The sequence below is a fragment of the Lagenorhynchus albirostris genome, chromosome 1, assembly GCF_949774975.1.
Source record: "Lagenorhynchus albirostris chromosome 1, mLagAlb1.1, whole genome shotgun sequence".
Taxonomy (NCBI): domain Eukaryota; kingdom Metazoa; phylum Chordata; class Mammalia; order Artiodactyla; family Delphinidae; genus Lagenorhynchus; species Lagenorhynchus albirostris.
The window spans coordinates 113461891-113484611 of record NC_083095.1 but is presented as its reverse complement, the minus strand read 5'-3'; the positions used below and the strand labels follow the sequence as shown (position 1 = coordinate 113484611).

Sequence of the window (22721 nt, the reverse complement as noted above, 5' to 3'; positions counted from 1 at the left end):
CTACATGAGGCTCTTCCTTTGAGGCTGTAAAGCACATACTTTCATTTGGGAAAAACCATTTTTACTGACTCCATACTTTCTTCTTATGCTTCTCCAGTGCTCTTATCTAGAGGTTTCAGCCTGGACACACTAAAAAAATTGCCTGAAATTATTGTTTGCAGCCAATGCCTTGAATGAGCTACAGGTGGTGTCATTATAGGGCGTGCCTCTATGTAGGGCTTAGCAACAGTTCTCAAAGTGTGGTCCCTGGACCAGGAGGCATCAGCAGCTCCTGGGAACCTGTTACAAATGCAAGTTCTCGGACCCAACTCCAGACCTCATGAGTCAGAAATTGTAAGAATGAGGCCCAGTAGTCTGTGTTTTAACGAGCCCTGCAGGTGATTCTCATGTGCACTGAAGTTTGACAACCACACATTTATTGTTACAGAAACCCCCAATGAAGTAATTAACGCATTTCTTAAGTACATATAAATGGTCAACACCCTTGGGTCTTTCCGATGGTACTGAAGGCCATCGCCCAGTTTAACAGTAGGCTAATAGCAGTGATGATCATGATTCGTATTTTTCCTAGTTGGCCCTTGTCATGAGCATGATGATTTACCCACAGGACTCACAAGGAGCTGTGAACTTGTCCCTTCTGAAGTGCTCAGACTCAGAGACCTTTGAAGGTGCTAGGAGCAAAAGTGCTTAAATGGCACTGACATTTACCCTGCCCTGATCACCTTCTGTTTCCTGGCCACGGCTTTTCCTCTGAATGGTGTCTTGCTCCGTGATTTCGCTTATCCTCCCTTGCTCTGTGCCCTTCCTCAGAGCTTGCACCCTCTCCCCAGGATTCAGGAATCACTTCCTGAATGTAGTTGAAGTACCAACCACTCTCTCCACTACCTTTCCCATCTGCCCAGTGGACACAGTCCCTTGTATGTCCTGCTATTAAGACTGACATAAATAAAATGGAATTTATCACTTGCATCAAAACAGCTCCCCATCAACACTTCTACATTTTGCTTAGCGGTAGGTTTCACTGATCTACAGGTTACCTAAGTTTACCACTCTATCTCCTTTGTTTGCTTTATTTTGTAATGACCTGTAGTTTCTTCCTTCGTGATGTTTCTCATATTCATCCCTTCTTGTCTGTTCCTGCTATTACTACATTTAGACTAAATATTTAAACTGCAAAACTTATTTTCCAAGAGGTTCCCTTCCCTTCCCTCCCCTCTTCCTCTCCCTTTCTCCCTCCTTCCCTTCCTCTCTCCATCCCTCCCTTCTTTTCTGCATTCTTTCCTTCCTTTCTTCCTTCCCTCCTATGCAAAAGTAGATGGCATAGCATGAGTCCTTTAGGTTAATCTGTTGATCTCTCCTTTCTTCTGGGCCTTCTAGAGATTGACTGCAGGTCAATCTCTACACTCCTGGGTCTGACATTCAAAGCTCTCCAAGTTCTGATCATAACCTATTTCTTCCATCTCCCCTCTATTCACTCCTCCCTACAGACCCTTTACTCCGGTGGTTCTCAAACTCAGTTACCTGGAGGGCTGGTTAAAACACAGACTTTTGGGCCTTAAACCTGGAGTCTCTAACTCAGCACTTGGGGTGAGGCTTAAGATTTTGCAATCCTAACAAGTTCTCAGGACCAAATGCTTGTGTCCTTTCAAAATCCATATATTGAAGCACTAACTTCTAATGTGACTGTATTTGAAGACAAGGCCTCTAAGAAAGTAATTAAGGTTAAATGAGGTCATAAGAGTGGGGGGGGGGCCCTGACCCAACAGGATTAGGGTCTCTATATGAAGAGACACCAAGAGAGTGTGCTCTCTCTACCATGTGAGGACACCAAGAGATGACAGCTACCTCCAAGCCAGGAAGAGGGCTCTCACCAGAAACTGAATCTGTTGGTACCTTCAGCCTCCAGGACTATAAGAAAATACGATTCTTTGGTTTAAGCCACCCAGTCTGTGGCATTCTGTTACTGTGGTCTAAGCTGACTGACACACCGGGAGCCCTGACACTGCTACTCCTGGGACTCCACATTGAGAAGTACTTCTTCTTGTAGATGTGGACTCTGTGCCTTGCAGACACGCCCTCCTCTTCTCCTCTTACCTGAACCTCAGACATTTGTCAAAGCCCACCTTGAGCCACGCTTCTCTGAATCCTCCCAACTCTCCTGCCCACAGTCATTTCTCCTTCCTTGAAAGCCCTTAGTACTTGGTCTTTAGATTCACCTGGTATTTAGCGTAAGCTACCTTGTGTGATGCTTTTTCCCTCTCATGTAGTTGTTTTTATCTTCATTGTAAGCTCCTTGGAGCAGAGAGTTTTCCCCGTGTCTCCTACCAGCATAGCGCTTTGTGCATATACCAAGTGTTCAAAAAATATACAATTATTTGACAACCATGGCATATATGGAGAAGAAGTTCACAGAAACTGCAGGTGTGAATCCTTCATGTCTCAGTGTGGTAGGTTTCTCAGTCACTCTGAGAGCCCCCTGGTAATGAGGTACAGCTCACAGAGGAGCATGTGATTGACTATTGGCTTCCTTGCTCAGACAGCTGCATCCTAAGACAGTTTCTCTCTGTTCATGTTTGTAAAAGAAAGAGGTACTTTTTAGACAGTGTGTCCAATATCAGTGATGCACTAAAAATTAACATTTATTGAGAGATTGCTGTGCACTAAGCACTTCACGTGTATTACCACTGTGATCCTCCCAGGACCCAGTGGACTTTGGAATTGCTGTGTTATCCATTTTACAGATGGGAAAATTGAGGCTTAGAGAAGTTAAGTGACTTGTCTCAAGGTCATATAGCCAAGCAGAGGTAGAGCAGATGCTTGGGCCATGACTGCATGGTTCCCCATTTCCCTGTTTTAACCAACATACCAATTTCTTGCCCCTTCTTCTCCATAAATAGAGACCTTTATGCCAGAGGTTTATACAAGCTTGACTTTCAACCTTTAAAGATTGAGATTTACTATTTCCATTTTACTTAACACAGTTCTTATTTCTTTTTCTAAGATAAATCAAACACTGAATAGCAAGGGCTTAACTTCTAGTGCCACGGGATAACCAAGGGAGAAAACATCCCATATCTTTTCTTGGAAGTTAGTTATAAAGGGCATATAGAGGTTGTAAAGCAATAGTCTGCAATTTTCAGTTAATGCTACTGAACCCACTGGTCACAGAAACCTGTTCTCAGTGAATAAAAACAGATGTTACGGCTCAGAGGATCCAGAGAAATTGTCTTGTGTTTTGCTTTCTTGACTCACTGATTTGAAGAATGTTTTTCTGACATCTCAGTTTGTCAGCATTTCCATAAAATTCCCAACAACTCATTCTAACCTGTTTCACTTTCTAATCAGTCCTAAAACAAAAATAACTATAACAAAAACATTGAAGAATATCATAATTACCCATAATAAGAAAGTGTTAGATAATTTTAAGAATACCTGTTTTATCACTGATTTAGCATTTGCTTAATTTTAATCAATGCATTACAGAATTACTCTGGTCATTTTCTTCATAAAATAAGATTTATAAATAATTAAATTACATATACACATATAGCATATATATGTTTGTAAATACAACACGTATGTGTAGTTCATACTCTGTAAAATTCTCCTACCAACAGAGCAATTTTGAGATCCTTAGAATCGTAAGGAGAAGGTTTAATTGGGCTGTTTATTTCATCCCACAGATTTAAATCCAAGGCCCTGAAAGATATTAAAACCTACCACGTTGAACTGATTATACCTTGGTATTCAATGAAACTAATTTACTTTGCAGATCAAAGTGTGTTCTCCACATATTTCTTTTAAAATTATGATTCAACAGAAATGCCTGGACATACTTTGATAATTTGAAAGTGCAGAAAATTATAAGCAGGCAGAAAAAAACCAATTTCACCACACAGAAGTAAATATTGCTTTATTTTAATACCCTATAAAAGAAATTTATTATCCTAAATTTCTATCAGTTTGACAAGATTTATTTCACCAGCTCATGCTTATTAGAGTGCTGAATTACATCTTGAACCTACTCGCATGTCTCCATAGTTATTCGCACAGCCTAGCCTCCAACCTGGCTGCCTTCTTTTGTCTTGTCTCCCTTCAGTCTTTTTCTGCACACTGTACCCTTGCTCAAATCACTTCAATGGCATCTACTGCTCTTGGGTGAAATGCCCATCTCAAAAGAGCACCCAGAGGCAGTGTGGAATATCAGACCAATAATCTAAAGACCTCTGTCTGACTTTGCAGGGCTGTTCTCAGACTCAGGTGAGAAAAAGGTATTTGAAGATGCCTATAAACTACAGTAAACTCCAAGTGTGAATGGTTTTTCTTAGATCTTTGAATGTAATGCCAATGTCAAGTGCTTTTTGTTGTTGTTTGTTTTTAGAAACAAAATAATTTTTATTTAATTTTTTGGTTTAATTTTAGAAAAATATGCACATTACTCATTATCAGAATTGTTTAAATCCAACTTAGCCTTTAAGATGCAACTAACAGAGTACTTAAGTGAGAAAGCAGTGTTCTAATACCACTGGTATTCTGCATAGTCTTGGAATGAGATCTAGCTCTCACCCAATTGAGAAATGAAAAGATACCTTTCCATTACACACAGTTGTATGGGTAGTGTTATGGAAAAATTAATCTTTCAACTAGTTATACTAAAAAATGAATGAAGCAATAATGAAAGTACCCCTTTTCTGACCTAGAAATATGCATACTTAGATAAGCGCACAAAGAATGATAATTTCCCCATTACATGACATACAACAAACATCTGCTTAGTCTGTGCTATGAGGGCTCTTGAACTTTGCAAATGTCACCAGTGGCTCCCAGTTGTCTCAATATGATTTCCAGTTTTCAGACATGAAACTGAGCAAGATAAACTGCATTATGAGAAAGTGGGAGCTGGGATTTTGTTGACTTGGCCAGAGTATAACGGAAATATTCTTGTGAGTGAAAAGCTAATATACGCTTCCGTTCATTCTGGGTAGCTCAGTCATCAAAATGCAATGTTTTCTGTTTCTCATTCCAAAGATAATTATTCTGATGCTTGATTTGTTTATTTTAAAATGTTAATCTTTGATGACCTGAGTGAAAGAGTTGGCATGGAAGAAAAACCTAGCAAAGCCATGAAGATTTGCCTTTGTATGCATCGGGGTATCATTAGCAAACTGATGGAAACTCAAATTAGGGTAATTTTGGTTGCTTTAAGAAAGAGACAGTTTGTGAAGGTTTAGGTGGCGGGTTGAGGGATAGTGGGGTTGTTAATATCCATAATCCCTAAAGCCTGAGGGGCGGAAGTCATTACTGTGGTCCACAAGGAGAGTCTTCTAGGGAAGGCAACTTTGAGAGGCTTAGAGTCAAAGGACAAAGTCAGCTTGAATGAATGGATCATGCCCAGAGGGAGCGGACAGAATGAATACCTTACCTCACTCTTTCCTCCCCCAGAGCTTTGCAGGGGCTCCCTACTGGCTGAACCCAATGGGAAACAAGGAGTAAGAGAGTCTATTGTTGTAATCAATACGCCCCAGCCCCAGGGAGAAAGTAGGGTGGATTAGAAGGGGCAAATGGAAGATATTCAGCACAGCCTTTCATTGTAGTTCTAACTAGCATCTAACACAAAGGCTGGCACATGGAAAATGCTCCTAAAAATGAGTCAAATGCAAGGGTATATGAATATATCTGTGACCTAAACGGAACACAGTAGTGTATTTCATTTTTTACTGGTTATGTTTAAGTTCATGTAACAGATTGAATAACACATGGTGATTTCAAGAGTTTAATACAGATGCGAGATCTTATTCTCTCCATCTAACTTTATATAGCCCTTTGTATTTCTCCAGTGCACTTACTATCTTCTACCTTGTAAAGAAACTACTAAACACTATCAGCCATCAAACTGTAAACTTCTCTCTCTCTCTCTTTCCTCCCTCTTATCTCTCCCTCTCCCTCTCTTTTGGGCTGTAAATATACTTGCTTTCAATAAAGATTTGTAATGGCATCAATTCAAATATGAGGACTGTGTCATATCACACAATTAAAAATTTTCTGCATTTAATTTCCCAGCATTTATTTTTTCTAAAATTCACTAACGCACCTACTTTGTATCCGGTACTATACTGAGCACTTAGATTTGAGGGATGAGTAAGCAAGACCCTGTCTTCTAGGATTTACATTGGGAGAAGAGAGAAATGTAGATTAGCACTCATGATATGACTTTATGTGCAAGGGGAGTGTTACAAAATGATCTTTCTGCTGGTGGGGGACAAGGGTGAGAAGAGTAGAAAAGAGAAAGACCAAAGCAGCAACAGCCTAAAAACACACAGACACACACACACACACAGACACACACACACACACCTCCAGAGGAGTGAAATCAGCCTATGTTAGAAAGGGTTTTCGGAAAGCAGGATGCATTTTCTTATTTTCAACTTAGATTACTACACTACAATTACTTCCAATTAACATTCAAAAGATGCCTTGGCCACTAAGTCTGCCCAGTAACTGGGGCCAGAATGAGAAGAAACTGGGAAGCAAGGAAGACGTTCGGGGATAGAGTTTGTTGCTGATGTGAAAAAGATACCAACTGAAAGATTATCTCCGGAACAGAAGGGAGCTTTAGTCTTACCAAAATGAGAAGTAAGAAGTATGAAGTGTAACCCCAATTATTCAAAACTATGGAGAAGAAAGCGCGGGGTGGGTGTAGGAAGTAATAATACATTCTGCTTTCTTTGCTGATGAAAATAAGTGTGAAATAGTGGGAAGGGCGTTGTCTCTGCCACTTATCTATATGACTTTAGCAAGTTTCTTAATCTGTTTGTGACTCATTGCTTAACCGGACAAGCATGGATGAAGTTACTCACCTCGCAGGACTGGTTGGGAAGACTGGCACAGCGGTGGACAACTTGCTTTCAGTGCCCAGTACTGCTCAGCATTACTGTAACCCTTATCTGACACATTTCTACCTTGGGAAAGGATTCAGTGTGCTCAGACCGTATCACATCACCACTCGTACTCAAGTTATTTGTGTACAGCTTTTTGACTGCACTGAAGAGCCTCACCCAGCGTTGAATGTCATCAGACCAACTGCAATATTTGAAGAGCCAAATCGCATAAATTCTCAGTTTTTCCACTGCATAAGAAATCTAACCTCTTGTCTTAGAAGGCAGTGCTAGCTAGTGGAATCCCACTGTCCCAGGGATAAGACAGGGGCATAGACGTGTTGGAGGGGATTCTGGTGATCTCTGAAAGGCTTATTAGCTAAAATGAGAGACCACTTCTGACTGTGCTTTCAAATCAGTATTAAAGTGAAGATGGCTAACTGAACTTTATTTAGCCTGAAGACATTCCTCAGCATTTTCTCCCATAGGTGGCATCAAGGTGAAGTTTCAGCTGTGGCCTTTGGCCTAAAGGCTAATCTCTTTATTTTGATGCCAGCTCTTCTGCCAACTAAATATTATTAATGTTAAATTCTACATTTCTGATAAGAAGAGACCTTTTCTACAGTGATCCACTTCACACGGGGTTTCTTTTCTTCTTATGGACATATCTTTTGTAATTTGAAGAACATAATTAGAGACAATTAATGCTTTATACATAATGAATGTATTGAAGCATATTCGTAGATTCAAAATGTGAGTCAGTAGCTATCTGATTTACATTTCAGATTAAAATATATTATACTTTACTTTAGCAGGAAACAAGTTATTATAATGACCAAAACGATCTGATTTAAATTTTAAGAAATTTCAAATAAGGACTCAAAGATATTGCTCATAAAAAGTTAAAAAGAGGACAGATTATAGAATAAAGACATTTCACTTCATATATTTTAATATATACAGTCTTTTTTTTGCTTTATGAGCCATTTGTAACTTAGACATAAAAAATCCCCTTTGTCTTTAAAGCTTTTTAGATTTAGGTTCCTCAAGCCGTAATAAATGCTCAGGTAAGGAAACAGTATGACACAGGATAGGTCAGCAATTAATCATTCTGTGCCTCATTCCAAATTGTGTTATCCATTGAAAAGAATTCTACTTAATATGTTAAAGTTTTACACATTTTTCACTGTCTGCTACTGCATGAAATATTCAAAGAGCCCTTGGTATAATGAAATAGCTGTTAGAGAAGCTTTTTTAAAAGTGATGATGAATATTGTAATAAAGATTCAAGAAATGAATTTTGTACCAGCTTCTAAAACTGTAAGTAACACATTTTTGAGAAACCACAATAAAAAAGTATAAATTTTCAAGCTAACTACCCAATTTAGGCCATAGGGCCAACTCCAAGAGAAGAACATGGTAATTACTTTAAATATTAAAATAATTTCTACTAACGTTACACAAAATAGTTAACAGTGCAAGGAACTCTAAGGTACTTTTAAACCCTATTAGTGGTGATATGGTGAATTTTGCTTTAAAAGCAAAATAAACATTTTTTCCTCATAAAAATATACTGTGGATATGCTTGACATGTTGGGATTTTAAAATTAAGAATGCAAGTATATTCTTTCCTGGACAGTTTCTGAATCCAGAATGCCTTCCTCTTTCTACCTCCTCATGACTCAGTTTTCCCACTGACTGTTCTGCCTTTCCGGTCTTCCAAGGCAAATTTTTCCCTCTTCTAACATGACATGTTACATCACTTCTCATGTTGTTTCAGTCTAGTATTAGAGCAGGGTGTCCCAACCTCAGCACTATTGCCACCTGGAGACTTTAGATAACTTCTTGTTGTGGACTGTCCTGTGCACTGTAAGACGTTTAGCAGCCTCACTGTTCTCCACCCACTAGATACCAGTAACATGACCACCACTCCCAGATGAGACAACCAAAGCTCTTCAGATATTTGTAATTAATTGCCCTGGGGGGACAAATTCACCTCTGCTTGAGAACCACCATATTAGAGCACCTGGTGTTGTACATAACACTATGTTTAGCTTTGAATATATGCCCCATGGTATGGGACTTTATTCAGAGGTGATGCTCAGTAAATAGTTGTTAAGTGAATGCAGCATAATATGGTGTTTTCTTACTGCAGTACCTTGCTAGACTAATAAACATGATACTCTTTAAAATCGAACTCTCAGTTTCACTTGAGGACTTAAGAATACTTCTCTATCCATTTGGCATTTGTTTATTTTCCAATATTTGGAATAGAAGGAGGAGAGAAGACAGTGTTTTTCCAAACTGATGGATTTCATTTGAACTCTGTGCTCATAAATTTCTAATGAAACTCTATTCCTTTTTTTTTTTTATTACTGGAGAAAGAGGAGATCTAAATCTATTCTAAAAAGAGATCAAAGAAAGAGGAAAGGAAGGTGAAAATGGAGAGAATGGAGCAAGGGAATAAAAGAGGAATAAAATAAAGCATAAGTGAGCAATATACAGCAGGTTTTTCTATACTCACAAGCCCATTTATGTAAAAACTGAATTAAAAATATTTTTAAAGAAAGTATGTCTTCCAATTTGAAGACAGTGAAAAAATAATTCATTAATTATTCATTGTTTTTTCCCCGTATATTTAATGTTACAATTAATTTGCTAACACAGATCAGGAAAAAACAGAAAGGAGAAAGAGATGTGAAAGAACATTTTAACAAGAGAGAGGGAAAGAAGCAAATGGAGTAAGGGAAGATTTTATGAGAATATGAGAACAAAATATGGATGTTTTAAAAAGCACAGTTAAATTTCTAAAGGATTCCAAGTTCTTTTACGCAACATGTTGATTAAGTAACACTTGAATGATGATTCATTAATACTTGTAGAGTATGAGTTAGAAATGAAGGAGACAAAAAATCAGTTTGATTTGTCAGTCATAAAGTAAATGAAATATGTAAAATGTTTCCAAATAATGTTCACTACTTTACAAGCTGAGTTTCTCTAATTAGTTCTGTATTCTTAACTTAAGAAATCATGAGAGAAAAAGCTCAAGTAATGGGGAAAAATTCATTCAGGGTATTTGGCCTTTATAATTTAATTAGCATCAAGAAGATGCAGGCATCATGGTTAAGTGCACAGGATTTAGATCTAGAGGAGCTGACCTGGAATCTGGATCCTCACTTTCCAGCAGTGTGACACTGGATTTGGGTTCCCCCGGGAGCAGAAAGTTGAGACAAGCATTCCATGGTAAATGGTCCATCTGGGAAGGCATCCTCCCTGAAGGGATGAAGCTTCATCTCACAGGGGAACTCTGGAGTTTGCGTAGAATTCATTTTAGAGTTGTCCCAACTGAGGAAGCTGATGTTTTGTCTGTTTTTTAATCGGCCAGCTTCCTATCTTTCACTGGTTGAGGGCTGCTTCCTGGGGGTTAACTGTCTGACAGCCCAGCTTACCCTGAATGGGGCTCCTCAGGCAGAGGGTAGCAGGGGTTTGCAGTGTGTAGCACCAGCTCCCATTTCAAATTTTATATTTGAAAGATACCATAACACCAGTATGGTCTTTCTAAATTATATTAACAAAATATAAATTAGATTAACAAAAATTGAACAATAAATATTCACGGGTATTTGGTACTGAGCCAAGTTCTAGAAAATTACTTGAATAATTGCAACAATATTTACACTGGAAACTGAGACTTCATTTGGTCATTTTGGACTCTTCCTGATACTAGGATAGCAGGTACAAAAAAGGGAGAGTTGATCCTACTATTAATTGTAAATGTGCATCTGCAGGGAGGATACCAAAGGAATCCAAGGGGTGGCACCCAAGTTCCTCTCTTTCAACACACCCCATGTCAAATGTTCATAAAAGAGTAGAGCAGCCCATGTAAATAAGACCCTCGAGAATTCAACTTTTCTATGTTTCTCTGTCAGTTAAAAAACCCTGGAAGCTGAGGTTCTTTAGAAGCCAAAGGAAATATGGGCTGGCCCCGGGCATTTGGAAGTCATACATACCAACCCATGACTTTACGGACTGTTATAGAAATGGGAATTGCATCCTTTAATATGTTCTATTTGGGGGTATGTCATACAGAATTCTAACATTGAGTGAATTTTCCTCTATCTCTCCTTTCCCTATTTTATAAGGGATATGGTGCTGTTGCTAACTTTATTATTCAGTCTATGGTAATGAGTATTGCGATAGGATTTGTGATAGAATTGGAAGAAAGGAATTGGATAAAAACTCAAACACTGCATCCATTAATTGACAAGACTTGGCTGGCCTCTGTTTTTGATTGAACAATGGTTATGTTCTGTTAGCAGTGTTTCTTCCTCCTCCCCTCCCCCCAGCTTGAAAGTATAAGCAAGTATTTGAGCAGGTAGAAAGGAGAATTGTAGAGAGAGGGCAGGTGACAGTGGAGAAGTCTCCATTATCACCACAGATGTGGAAAGCATATATGAGCTGCGGTGGGTCCCACTGGAGGAAGCTGGGCTGCAGCCTTCTGGCTGGGACCCCATTCCAGATGGCTGGACACTAGGAACAGACACTCAAGGAGCAGGAAGCCACAGTAGGTGCTGCAGGAGGCAAGAACTGAGGGCTCCCTGAAGGGAGCTGAGCAGATAGGAGGATCCCTAGCACGGGGCCCTCAGGAAGCAGGTACTGGACGCAGCTGTACAGGGGGCATGAAAGACATCGCCCTCCTCCCCTTCAGTGTCTGCCCCCAAAACCCTGAAGCAGAGAGGAGTCTAGAAGATGATGGGGATGGGGGAGCAAAGTGCACCTTCAAGTCCCCTTCACACCTCAGGTCCTTTGGGCCTGATCATGCTGGGCTGGGGGGCAGTTGGAGGGATGACAAGGGAGGGAGGGAGGAGATGGAAATAGTTTCCACCCAGCATGGTTGAAGGTAACTATCAGAGAAAAGGCAACCCATTTCATATCCGTAGCCTACCAATTTCAATTATGCCAAAAAAAAATTGTGTACTTAGAAAAAGCCAGAAAAGGGAAGTAAAAAAAGAAAAAGAAAGACCAAGATAAAAATAAGTTATGTTGTCAGGGATTATTAGGATTATGAATCCTCTTATTCCCTCCCGCTATTTATTTTTGATGTTGCCAAACAATTCATACAAAAGAAAATCAACACGTGTGCCAAATTCCATACACCACAATTGATACACATATGTAGTTTTTTTGGTGTAACATCTATGTTGAAACATGGGTTGTGTGTATATACACATAATGTATACCTGTAAAAGCAGAGCTAAGTTTTTATACACTCACATTCTTCGGGAATAAAGCAATGACACTATTCTGATAAGATGTGATAGAACTGCATTCATATTTACACAGTTTAGAAAACCTTGAGGGATCATGGGTTCAAGGAGTAATGTATATCTTCACAAGGCTTTATGACTCAACTCTTTTCTCCTTTCTGGAACCATCCTAAAAATGTAAGCTGGGTTTGAAGATCACATTAAAAGGAGCATAGCATTTAGTCGGATACTATCAGAAAGCACAGAGTATAATATTAAAGACAGGTCAAGCACCTACCTAGCACCTACCTACCTTGGCATTATCTTCCATGTAATTAGAAAAATGAAAATATCCATGACGAAACATAGACAAGTCTGGAGCATTCTCATCCGAGGAGAAAGATCCGTATGCTTCCTTTGAAGGAGCTCTCATGAATGAAGACAGTGTCCTCTTATTTCTTTTTATTATATCTGGGAGGCAATTTATTATGTTCTAGAGTTTGAGCCTGCATATGGCTTTTTTTTTTTTTTTGACTCAGAGGGACATTTTCAATAATCTCTCAGAAATGCCAAATCTTAAATACATGGAATTACCAAAATATAATAAATCACAAAGCAACTTGAAAGAAAGGTTGTTTAACAGTAATATCCTAGAAGCTTATGAGGTGGGAACTTTGCCACATGAAACAGATCTGAGTTTCCAATAAAATACTTGGCTCTTGGCTCATTTCAAAGTAAAAGTTAAAATTTTTCTCATATAAAATTAGGATTAAATGAGTTTGCCCTCCTGAAAACCCGACAGCAGGAGATTTTTGCATTTGAAGTCAGGATTTGGGGAATTATGCTCTTACTTTGGAAGTTACAAAGACCAACAAACACTAACTCTTTTGTTCTAAATTGAGAATATCACAGTTATGGATATTCAAAACTAGGGTTTACTAAATTTTATGAAATTAGAAGAGCAAAGGTCAACCACTCTATATAGTTTTAGTATTGAGCATATCCCAGTGTTACTGAAATTATAAAATAATTTGCTAAAGATTGGGCAATTTTCTATGAATAATAATTACCCATTCTTATTGCTGCTTTAATTTATTATAGTCAAATTAGAGATATTATTTATAATGATTTCTATGTTGAAGTTTAGTTGTGTTCAGTTTACTTATTCTCACATCCAATGTGTTACTTACTCTGTGAGGTTTGAGTGTCTATGAATTTCTTTATCAAGGCATCAGTTGTTTGGGTATAAAGACTGAGAGCGTATCTCAGAGACTGAAGATCTGGGCTTTTCTCCAAGAAATTCTTTTTCAGGCCATTTCCTCCTGCATGAAAGTATTGCTAAAAAGAAAAAAAATAATGTAAGCAGAGGCATTTAGAAAGAAGTATTAGATGAGGGATTTTATTGCCATAATCGTGAGGCTCAGATGGAATAATACAGTATGATCAACATGAGGTAGATACAAAGAAATAGCACCAGCTGGCCACTGCCAAGTCATCACCACGTAGTTCAGGTTCCCTCAGTATCTCTGAAGTGTTGCTCTGCATCACAGACATCAGATCCTCACAGCTTAAGACTCTTCCTCTCATTCAACACTTAAGTTAAAGAAATGGGATCATGAAGATGCAGTGGCCAGCATGGTTACAGAATGCCAGGTTTAGATACTGTGTCAACTTGGTTGTTGACTTCCGTTTCCAGAACATGAGAAAAACATCCAGGGTTGTCAAATTTCATAAAGAAGGTATCTCCTGGTCATGTATTTTCTAGATACTAGTTTGCAATTCTAGGACAGGTGCCCACTGCTCCCATCTTCCCCATGATCTAATCACACAATGGTGCACACATAGGCCAACCTGAGGATGCACAGTGGTCCTTGGAAATGCAACATCTCCTGAACCTTGTGTCTGAGAAATGCAATGAAACAGAGTTTCTTTCTTCTTCTTTTTTTGCTCTTGTCGTCCAGCAAACTCAAAGCATTGCAATATTTATAGGTAAGGTAACAGAGAACATATATATTTGACAATAAATGAGGTGATTGAGGGATACGAGCATTTCTAATACTGCAGGTATTAAGCACAGACATCACTTTGGAGGACTCACTAGAGATACGTGATAGGACTAAGGATGTTATTTCCCAACCATTTAGAGATGATAATGTGTTTATAGTGTTCTACTAATGTTAGATAAATGGTTCTCTCTCTCTCCCTGTACCAACAAAGCTAAACTACACCCTCATTGCAACCTGCCTCGTACAATCTAGGATTCTCACAGAATGGCATGTTTTGGAAAAGCTCAACAAATGATTCTGATACACTCTCCTAAACGGATATATGTCATCCCTCTATCCCATTTCTTAAAAATTTCTGAGGTGAAACATGTCAGTGAACTGAAAATTCATAATTGTCTTAGTTTTCTTCCCTAAGTAGAAACACATTCTGAGCATTTGTAGGCATCTGAGTGTAATTTCAGAGACCGTAATGTAGAGAAGACTAAGGGCACAGGCCTGAGGAAGTAGGCAATGGTGATGTGATCTGAAGAAAGTCTGTTACAACTGCAGACACCCTCCTCCCAAAGAAAAACCCATGGCCACTTACAGTTCCTTTCCACTCCAGCTGGGCGCACTGTGAAAACACAAGCTGCACCTAAAGCTACCTATGGTTATGAAGAGGAGGCACAGCAAAATGGGAAGAGCCTTTTCTTATTTTTGAAGAGTCAACAAAGATGTAATATTTAAACTTGTTCTATACCTTGATCTTCTTATATAAATGTTAAAATATTTTCACATGTAGAAAGTATTTATCAAAGACTGAGAGTCTGGAATTGTTTCAGGTGCTTTGGTGGATGAAAAAAAATATCAGAGTTCCTTTCTTTAGGAAACGTGATATGATACTTAAAGTGGAAAAATATTAAATGAGTGTATTGAAAGGGGAAGGTTTCACTTGGACTTGATTGTTTTCCCTGGAGGAGTGGTGGGGTGAGCTCTGGAGCTCTGTTTACGTAATGACCCAGGGAAGTATCAGATGAAATAACATACCCTAACTGTAAAGAGCAGTGGGATAAACTGAACTAGGACTAGGTGGCATCTGTGGAGGGGAAGGCATTCTCCCTCTCAGTGTTTCCCAGACAAACTTCAGTTTTGTCAAACCTGAGCATAAGTGCTGGAGAATTAAATTAGTGAAGTACAGAAAGAATAATGAGCAGCAGCTACAATGATGTTTCACGATCTCCTGGCAACTGAGAGTTGTTAGAAATGCAAATTAATTATTTCTGGTGGGATGCAACTGATGACTGTTTTGTGGCTAGATCTGTTTTGCCTCTATTTGTAAATTTATTTCAGCTTTCCTCATTGCTTATCTTTATGTGTGGTTCTTGGATATCTTCTTTGAGCCAGTTATAAGATCTTACTGGTTCCCTCATTAATTGATGAGTTAAATAATATTCTGGACAAGTTTTATAACTGCATGAATGTCACAGTTATACTCTAATTTTTTAAATTAATTTTTATTGGAGTATAGTTTATTTACAATGTTATGTTTCTGCTGTACAAAAAAGTGAATCAGTTATACATATACCTACTCTTTTTTATATTCTATTCCAATATAGGTCATTACAGAGTACTGAGCAGAGTTCCCTGTGCTATACAGTAGTTTCTTATTAGTTAACTATTTTATATATAGCAGTGTGTATATGTCAATCCTGAACTCCCAATTTATCCCTCCCCCCTCCCCCTTGGTAACCATAAGTTTGTTTTCTACATCTGCGACTCTATTTGTTTTGTAAATAGGTTCATTTGTACCATTTTTTAAAAAGATTGCACATACAAGCAATATCATATGATATTTGTTTTTCTCTTACTTCACTCAGTATGACAATCTCTAAGTCCATCCATGTTGCTGCAAATGGCACTATTTCATTCTTTTTATGGCTGAGTAATATTCCATTGTATATATGTGCCACATCTTCTTTATCCATTCATCTGTCAGTGGACGTTTAGGTTGTTCCCATGTCCTGGCTATTGTAAATAGAGCTGCAATGAACATTGGGGTACATGTCTCTTTTCAAATTATGGTTTCCTTTGGATATACGCCCAGGAGTGGGATTGCTGGATGATATGGTGGTACTACTTTTAGTTTTTTAAGGAACCTCCATACTGTTCTCCATAGTGGCTGCATCAATTTACATTCCCACAAACAGTGTAGGAGGGTACCCTTTTCTGTGTTTTTTAATCACAGTTTCAATTTCAGTACTTGTGATTGGTTTGTTCATATTTTCTAATTCTTCCTGGTTCAGTCTTAGAAGGTAGTATCTTTCTAAGAATTTGTCCATTACTTCTAGGTTGACTATTTTATTGGCATATAGCTGCTTATAGTAGTCTCTTATGAGTCTTTGTATTTCTGCGGTGTCAGTTTTAACTTCTCCTTTTTCATTTCTAATTTTATTGATTTGAGTCCTCTCCCTCTTTTTCTTGATGCGTCTGGCTAAAGGTTTATCAATTTTGTTTATCTTCTCAAAGAACAAGCTTTTGGTTTTATTGATCTTTGCTATTGTTTTCTTTGTTTCTATTTCATTTATTTCTCCTCTGATCTTTATGATATCTTTCCTTCTGCTACCTTTGGGTTTTGTTTGTTCTTCCTTCTCTAGTTCCTTTAGGTGTAAGTTTAGATTTTTTACTTGAGATTTTTCTTGTTTCTTGAGGTAGGCTTGTATAGCTATAAACTTCCCTCTTAGAACTGCTTTTGCTGTATCCCATAGGTTTTGGATCATCATGTCTTCATTGTCATTTGTCTCTAGGTATTTTTTTATTTCCTCTTTGATTTCTTCAGTGATCTCTTGGTTATTTAGTAACCTATTGTTTAGCCTCCATGTGTCTGTGTTTTTTACGTTTTTTTCCCTGTAACTGATTTCTAATCTCATAGTGTTGTGGTCAGAAAAGATGCTTGAGATGAGTTTCGTTTTCTTAAATTTATTGAGGCTTGATTTGTGACCCAAGATGTGATCTATTCTGGAGAATGTTCCATGTGCACTTGAGAAGAATGTGTAATCTGCTGTTTTTGGATGGAATGCCCTATAAATATCAATTAAATCTATCTGGTCTATTCTGTCATTTAAAGCTTGTGGTTCCTTATTAATTTTCTTTTTTTTTTTTTTTTTTTTTTAGTCATTACGTTTTATTCTTTTTTTTTTCATCTTTATTGGAGTATAATTGCTTTACAATGGTATGTTAGTTTCAGCTTCACAACAAAATGAATCAGTTATATATATACATATATTCCCATATCTCTTCCCGCTTGCGTCTCCCTCCCTCCCACCCTCCCTATCCCACCCCTCCAGGCAGTCACAAAGCACCGAGCTGATCTCCCTGTGCTATGCGGCTGCTTCCCACTAGCTAGCTACCTTACGTTTGGTAGTGTATATATGTCCATGCCTCTCTCTCGCTTTGTCACAGCTTACCCTTCCCCCTCCCCATAGCCTCAAGTCCATTCTCTAGTAAGTCTGTGTCTTTATTCCTGTTTCACCCCTAGGTTTTTCATGACATTTTTTTTTCCTTAAATTCCATATATATGTGTTAGCATACGGTATTTGTCTCTCTCTTTCTGACTTACTTCACTCTGTATGACAGACTCTAGGTCTATCCACCTCATTACAAATAGCTCAATTTCGTCTCTTTTTATGGCTGAGTAATATTCCATTGTATATATGTGCCACATCTTCTTTATCCATTCATCCGATGATGGACACTTAGGTTGTTTCCACTCTGGGCTATTGTAAATAGAGCTGCAATGAACATTTTGGTACATGACTCTTTTGGAATTATGGTTTTCTCAGGGTATATGCCCAGTAGTGGGATTGCTGGGTCATATGGTAGTTCTAGTTGTAGCTTTTTAAGGAACCTCCATACTGTTCTCCACAGTGGCTGTATCAATTTACATTCCCACCAACAGTGTAAGAGGGTTCCCTTTTCTCCACACCCTCTCCAGCATTTATTGTTTCTAGATTTTTTGATGATGGCCATTTTGACTGGTGTGAGATGATATCTCATTGTAGTTTTGATTTGCATTTCTCTAATGATTAGTGATGTTGAGCATTCTTTCATGTGTTTGTTGGCACTCTGTATATCTTCTGTTTGGATGATCTGTCCATTGGTGTAAGTGAGGTGTTAAAGTCCCCCACTATGACTGTGTTACTGTCGATTTCCTCTTTTATAGCTGTTAGCAGTTGCCTTATGTATTGAGGTGCTTCTGTGTTGGGTGCATATATATTTATAATTGTTGTATCTTCTTCTTGGATTGATCCCTTGATCATTATGTAGTGTCCTTCCTTGTCTCTTGTAACAGTCTTTATTGTAAAGTCTATTTTATCTGCTTATGACTATAGCTACTCCAGCTTTCTTTTGATTTCCATTTGCATGGAATATGTTTTTCCATCCTCTCACTCTCAGTCTGTATGTGACCCTAGGTCTGAAGTGGGTCTCTTGTAGACAGCATATATATTTATTTTGATTTTGTATCTATTCAGTGAGCCTGTGTCTTTTGGTTGGAGCATTTAATCCATTCACGTTTAAGATAATTATCGGTATGTATGTTCCTTTGACCATTTTCTTGTTTTGGGTTTGTTTTTATAGGTCCTTTACTTCTCTTGTGTTTCCCACTTAGAGAAGTTCCTTTAGCATTTGTTGTAGAGCTGGTTTGGTGGTGCTGAATTCTCTTAGCTTTTGCTTGTCTGTAAAGCTTTTGATTTCTCCATCGAATCTGAATGAGATCCTTGCTGGGTAGAGTAATTTTGGTTGTAGGTTCTTCCCTTTCATCACTTTAAGTAGATCATGCCACTCCCTTCTGGCTTGTAGAGTTTCTGCTGAGAAATCAGCTGTTAACTTTATGGGAGTTCCCTTGTATGTTACTTGTTGTTTTTCCCTTGCTGCTTTTAATAATTTGTCTTTAATTTTTGTCAGTTTGATTACTATTTGCTTCAGTGTGTTTCTCCTTGGGTTTATCTTGCCTGGAACTCTGTGCCTTCTGGACTTTGGTGGCTATTTCCTTTCCCATGTTAGGAAAGTTTTTGACTATAATCTCTTCAAATATTTGCTTGGGTCCTTTGTCTCTCTCTTCTCCTTCTTGGACCCCTATAATGCAAATGTTGGTGCATTTAATGTTGTTCCAGAGGTCTCTTAGGCTGTCTTCATTTATTTGCATTCTTCTTTCTTTATTCAGTTCCACAGCAGTGATTTCCACCATTCTGTCTTCCAGGTCACTTATCCGTTCTTCTGCCTCAGTTATTTTGCTACTGATTCCTTCTAGTGTATTTTTCATTTCAGTTAGTGTATTGTTCATCTCAGTTTGTTTGTTCTTTAATTCTTCTAGGTCTTTGTTAAACATTTCTTGCATCTTCTCAATCTTTGCCTCCATTCATTTTTCAAGGTCCTGGATCATCTTCACTATCATTATTCTGAATTCTTTCTCTGGAAGGTTGCCTATCTCCACATCATTTAATTGTTTTTCTGGGGTTTTATCTTGTTCCTTCATCTGGTACCTAGTCCTCTGCCTTTTAACTTTATCTAAGTTTCTGAGAATGTGTTTTTTGGTCCACAGGATGCAGGATTGTAGTTCTTCAAAAGCTCAACTTTAACTAGGGTTTCTCCATTGGCCTCTGTAGCAGCTTTCACATACTGATTAAGTTGTTAGCTGTCTGTTTCAGAGCTGTTGCCTTGTCCTTTTATTTTCAAATACTGTTGATTTGGCTCAGTGTTGGCAGGTAAATGTAATGTCTCTAAGGCCAACCACGCCAGCTGCAGCAGATCATTGTAATTTTGTTTCTTGTGCCATGTTCTATCCTTTTAACTTACAATTGAAACTACCTGCAACTGGTATGACTAATCCAGTCCAATTAGAATTTTAGTATTTAAGAAAGTTAATATTTTCATCGGTACTTGTGTAGAGGTTGAAGGATTTCACATTATTTTAAATAATTAAAAAGAAAACTAAATAATTGAAATACAGTATTTTAACTTAAAAAGAACTAATCTCCCTGTAGGAATATTACCTGTTTTGGCTTGCTACATTTTCCTACACCTTGTTAACATTTAGTTAAATAACGAAACATAGAAGCAAGGACACTGATTTTAGAGTTTGGAATCTTTTCTCAGCTCTGCCAATTACAAGCAACTCTGTGGCCTTAGGCAAACAAGTTAAACCTGCTTAGCCTCTGCTTTTTCATCTGTAAAATGTGAATGATCATTCTTGATGTACCTAACACCCAGGATGCTTATAAGGATCAGGAGAGAGAATTTACGTATATGAAAGATGACTGAAATAATGCAAACACTATTTCAGTTTATAGTCTACAAATTCCATAGCATTCTCTTCCTTCAGTTCTCACTTTCTCATGTCCAGCTTATTTGCTTAAATTCAGCTAAAGAGGAATTAAGGATCATGTCTTTGGCAGCCTGGGTAGCATCTACTGCTTTGGTATAAGAATATCTTTCTCATGAAGTCTCTGCCTTACAGTATTCCCTTTGCTGGGCTCCCAGCAGACACTGAATCACTAGCTCTTGAGGCTACAATTCTTTTAAGTAGTACTCCTCTTTCTCCTGAATTCCTTTTCAGTCAACATTACGGTTAGTGCCTTGTAGTACAGTCAGGGCGAATTTCAGAATCAGAAAAGATAAGAGGGTCTCAAAGCAGGTAAAGCAGGTGTAGCATGGGGACCCCAGAGAAAAAGTTGGGAAATAAGGAGACTGAAGACCTGACCTCAGACTCTGAGGTTCAGAAGGACCAGGGTCAGACTCTGGTCCTGGAGAACAAGATAATGATGTGGATCCATTTGCTGGATGTTGGACACCAGGCAGTAGTTTTTTCCTGAAGAGCAAGGCAAGGGTCTGGTGGCTGAGGCTGAACTAAAATATCATTGGATGACCTGGGAAGGAAAATGGGATAGTTGAGCTGTCAACACGTAGATCAGGGGGATCTGCTTGGGGATCAGGATTGTCCCAGAGTTTGGGCAGAACTAGTCCTGCAGGAGGTGGTCATTTGTCCCCACCAAGAAGAATTAGAGAAACGCTGGGGTTAGGAACAGGAGCCAGGCCTGTCAGTACATTGAATGCCATTCTCTATTTTCACAGAACATATTTTTCTTGTGCTCTCTCTTAGAGTCATCCATTGACCTTATAAAATCCATGAAGGGCTGAATTCTGATTTTAAAAATCTTACTTTTTTTCTTTTTATGGTGTGCCTCAGAGTTATTTTTTCTACTATCACTTCCTTATTTGTAGCCATTAGTGCTTCTATAACTCCATAGGGTCAGTCATTTCTTATTCATATTTTTGAAAATTATTTTCAAAAAGAACAGGTTTTTATTTTTTCTTTTTTCATGTTTACCATTAAAAAAAAGATTTTGCAAAATGTTTATACTTCCAGCCCATACTCTGGCTGCATCTTTAGAAACTCCATGACTGTCATCTCACTGCTGAAATTCACACTTGCCACATTCCACCAGGTGTCACAAAATAGTCACCTCACAAATTTCATTTTGCAGTTTTTGACACTGAAGCAGCAAAAGATGTCCTCTTATTAAATGCTGAAACTACAAAAGTCATGAAGTAATAGTGTTTTGAAGGTGTCCAACTGTTATACAAATAGAACTCTGTTTTAATGACTACCGTTGCAGTGTCTGTTTCTATCCAGTGAGATTATTCTGTGCTTGGAAAATGGCTTGTGGTAGCTCACAGTTCTTTGCTAAACTATTCACACATCCTTCCCCAAGTGAAGTATTGAGACATTGGACACAGTCCAAATTTAGGAGATGAATTAATTTTTCACTCTTTAATAAACTTTCACATATAAATATAAAATTTATGTATATAAATCTATAAAGAATCACAAGAAAACAAATAACTTCTAAGTTATGTTTTGAGATCTGCCTATATTTAGCCCACAATCCAATAACTTTTGGTTAACCTCTGGCTATGAAAAATTGATGCACACAATGCAATGCCTTTGCGTTTTCAGCAGAAAACTAAATTATTGTCCTTACTAAGAGAGAAGAGAAAATTGATCTTTCCAAAACCATTTCAGCAAGCATAGAAAACACAAACGGAAATTCTGTTAACCCTAAATCCTCTGAAGTATCTATTTAACTGGGCTTTGGGGGTACATGTCTTTCTTTGAAAACACCTGTTAAACATAGATTTCAAACACATTTTCTAAAGGTAGACAAAAGAAGCAACTCTAAGGGCAGAGCAATATGGATGTAATAATGACATAGTATGGCCTAAGTCTGACACACTCCCAGAATGTATGTGTACAACTGTCTACTGTGTCTATGGATGGCACAGCTCTACAGACATGCATATGGGGGTACCTTTCTCTGAGGGTACACAGAGAACTCTGGATCCATATCCAGGGACACTATAACCTTACCTTGATGGTAGCCAGGACCACCTCCATTATAGTACACTGTCTCGGTGTCAGACCCTTGGTATCCTCTCGAATCATGTGCTCCTGGAAAACAAGTGAAAAACTGCTTATAAAATTACCAGTTCATTTATTTAACAACTGTTTTCAAACAAAATCTGTATATAATCCCTGTATGCAGATATTTCCCATTTGA

The 22721-nt window shown here is 38.1% G+C and overlaps 1 protein-coding gene across 2 annotated transcripts in view; it reads right to left on the bottom strand.

Annotated features, from left to right (window-relative positions):
• Positions 1-22721, bottom strand: part of UNC13C (unc-13 homolog C) — a 598728-nt gene that overhangs the window by 34081 nt on the left and 541926 nt on the right. For both annotated transcript variants that reach the window (XM_060169334.1, XM_060169325.1), the window contains 2 exons: positions 22532-22612; positions 13312-13459 (listed from right to left, as the gene is read on the bottom strand). In XM_060169334.1, coding sequence (XP_060025317.1) covers positions 13312-13459; positions 22532-22612 — 229 coding nt within the window. The remainder of the gene's footprint in view (positions 1-13311; positions 13460-22531; positions 22613-22721) is intronic.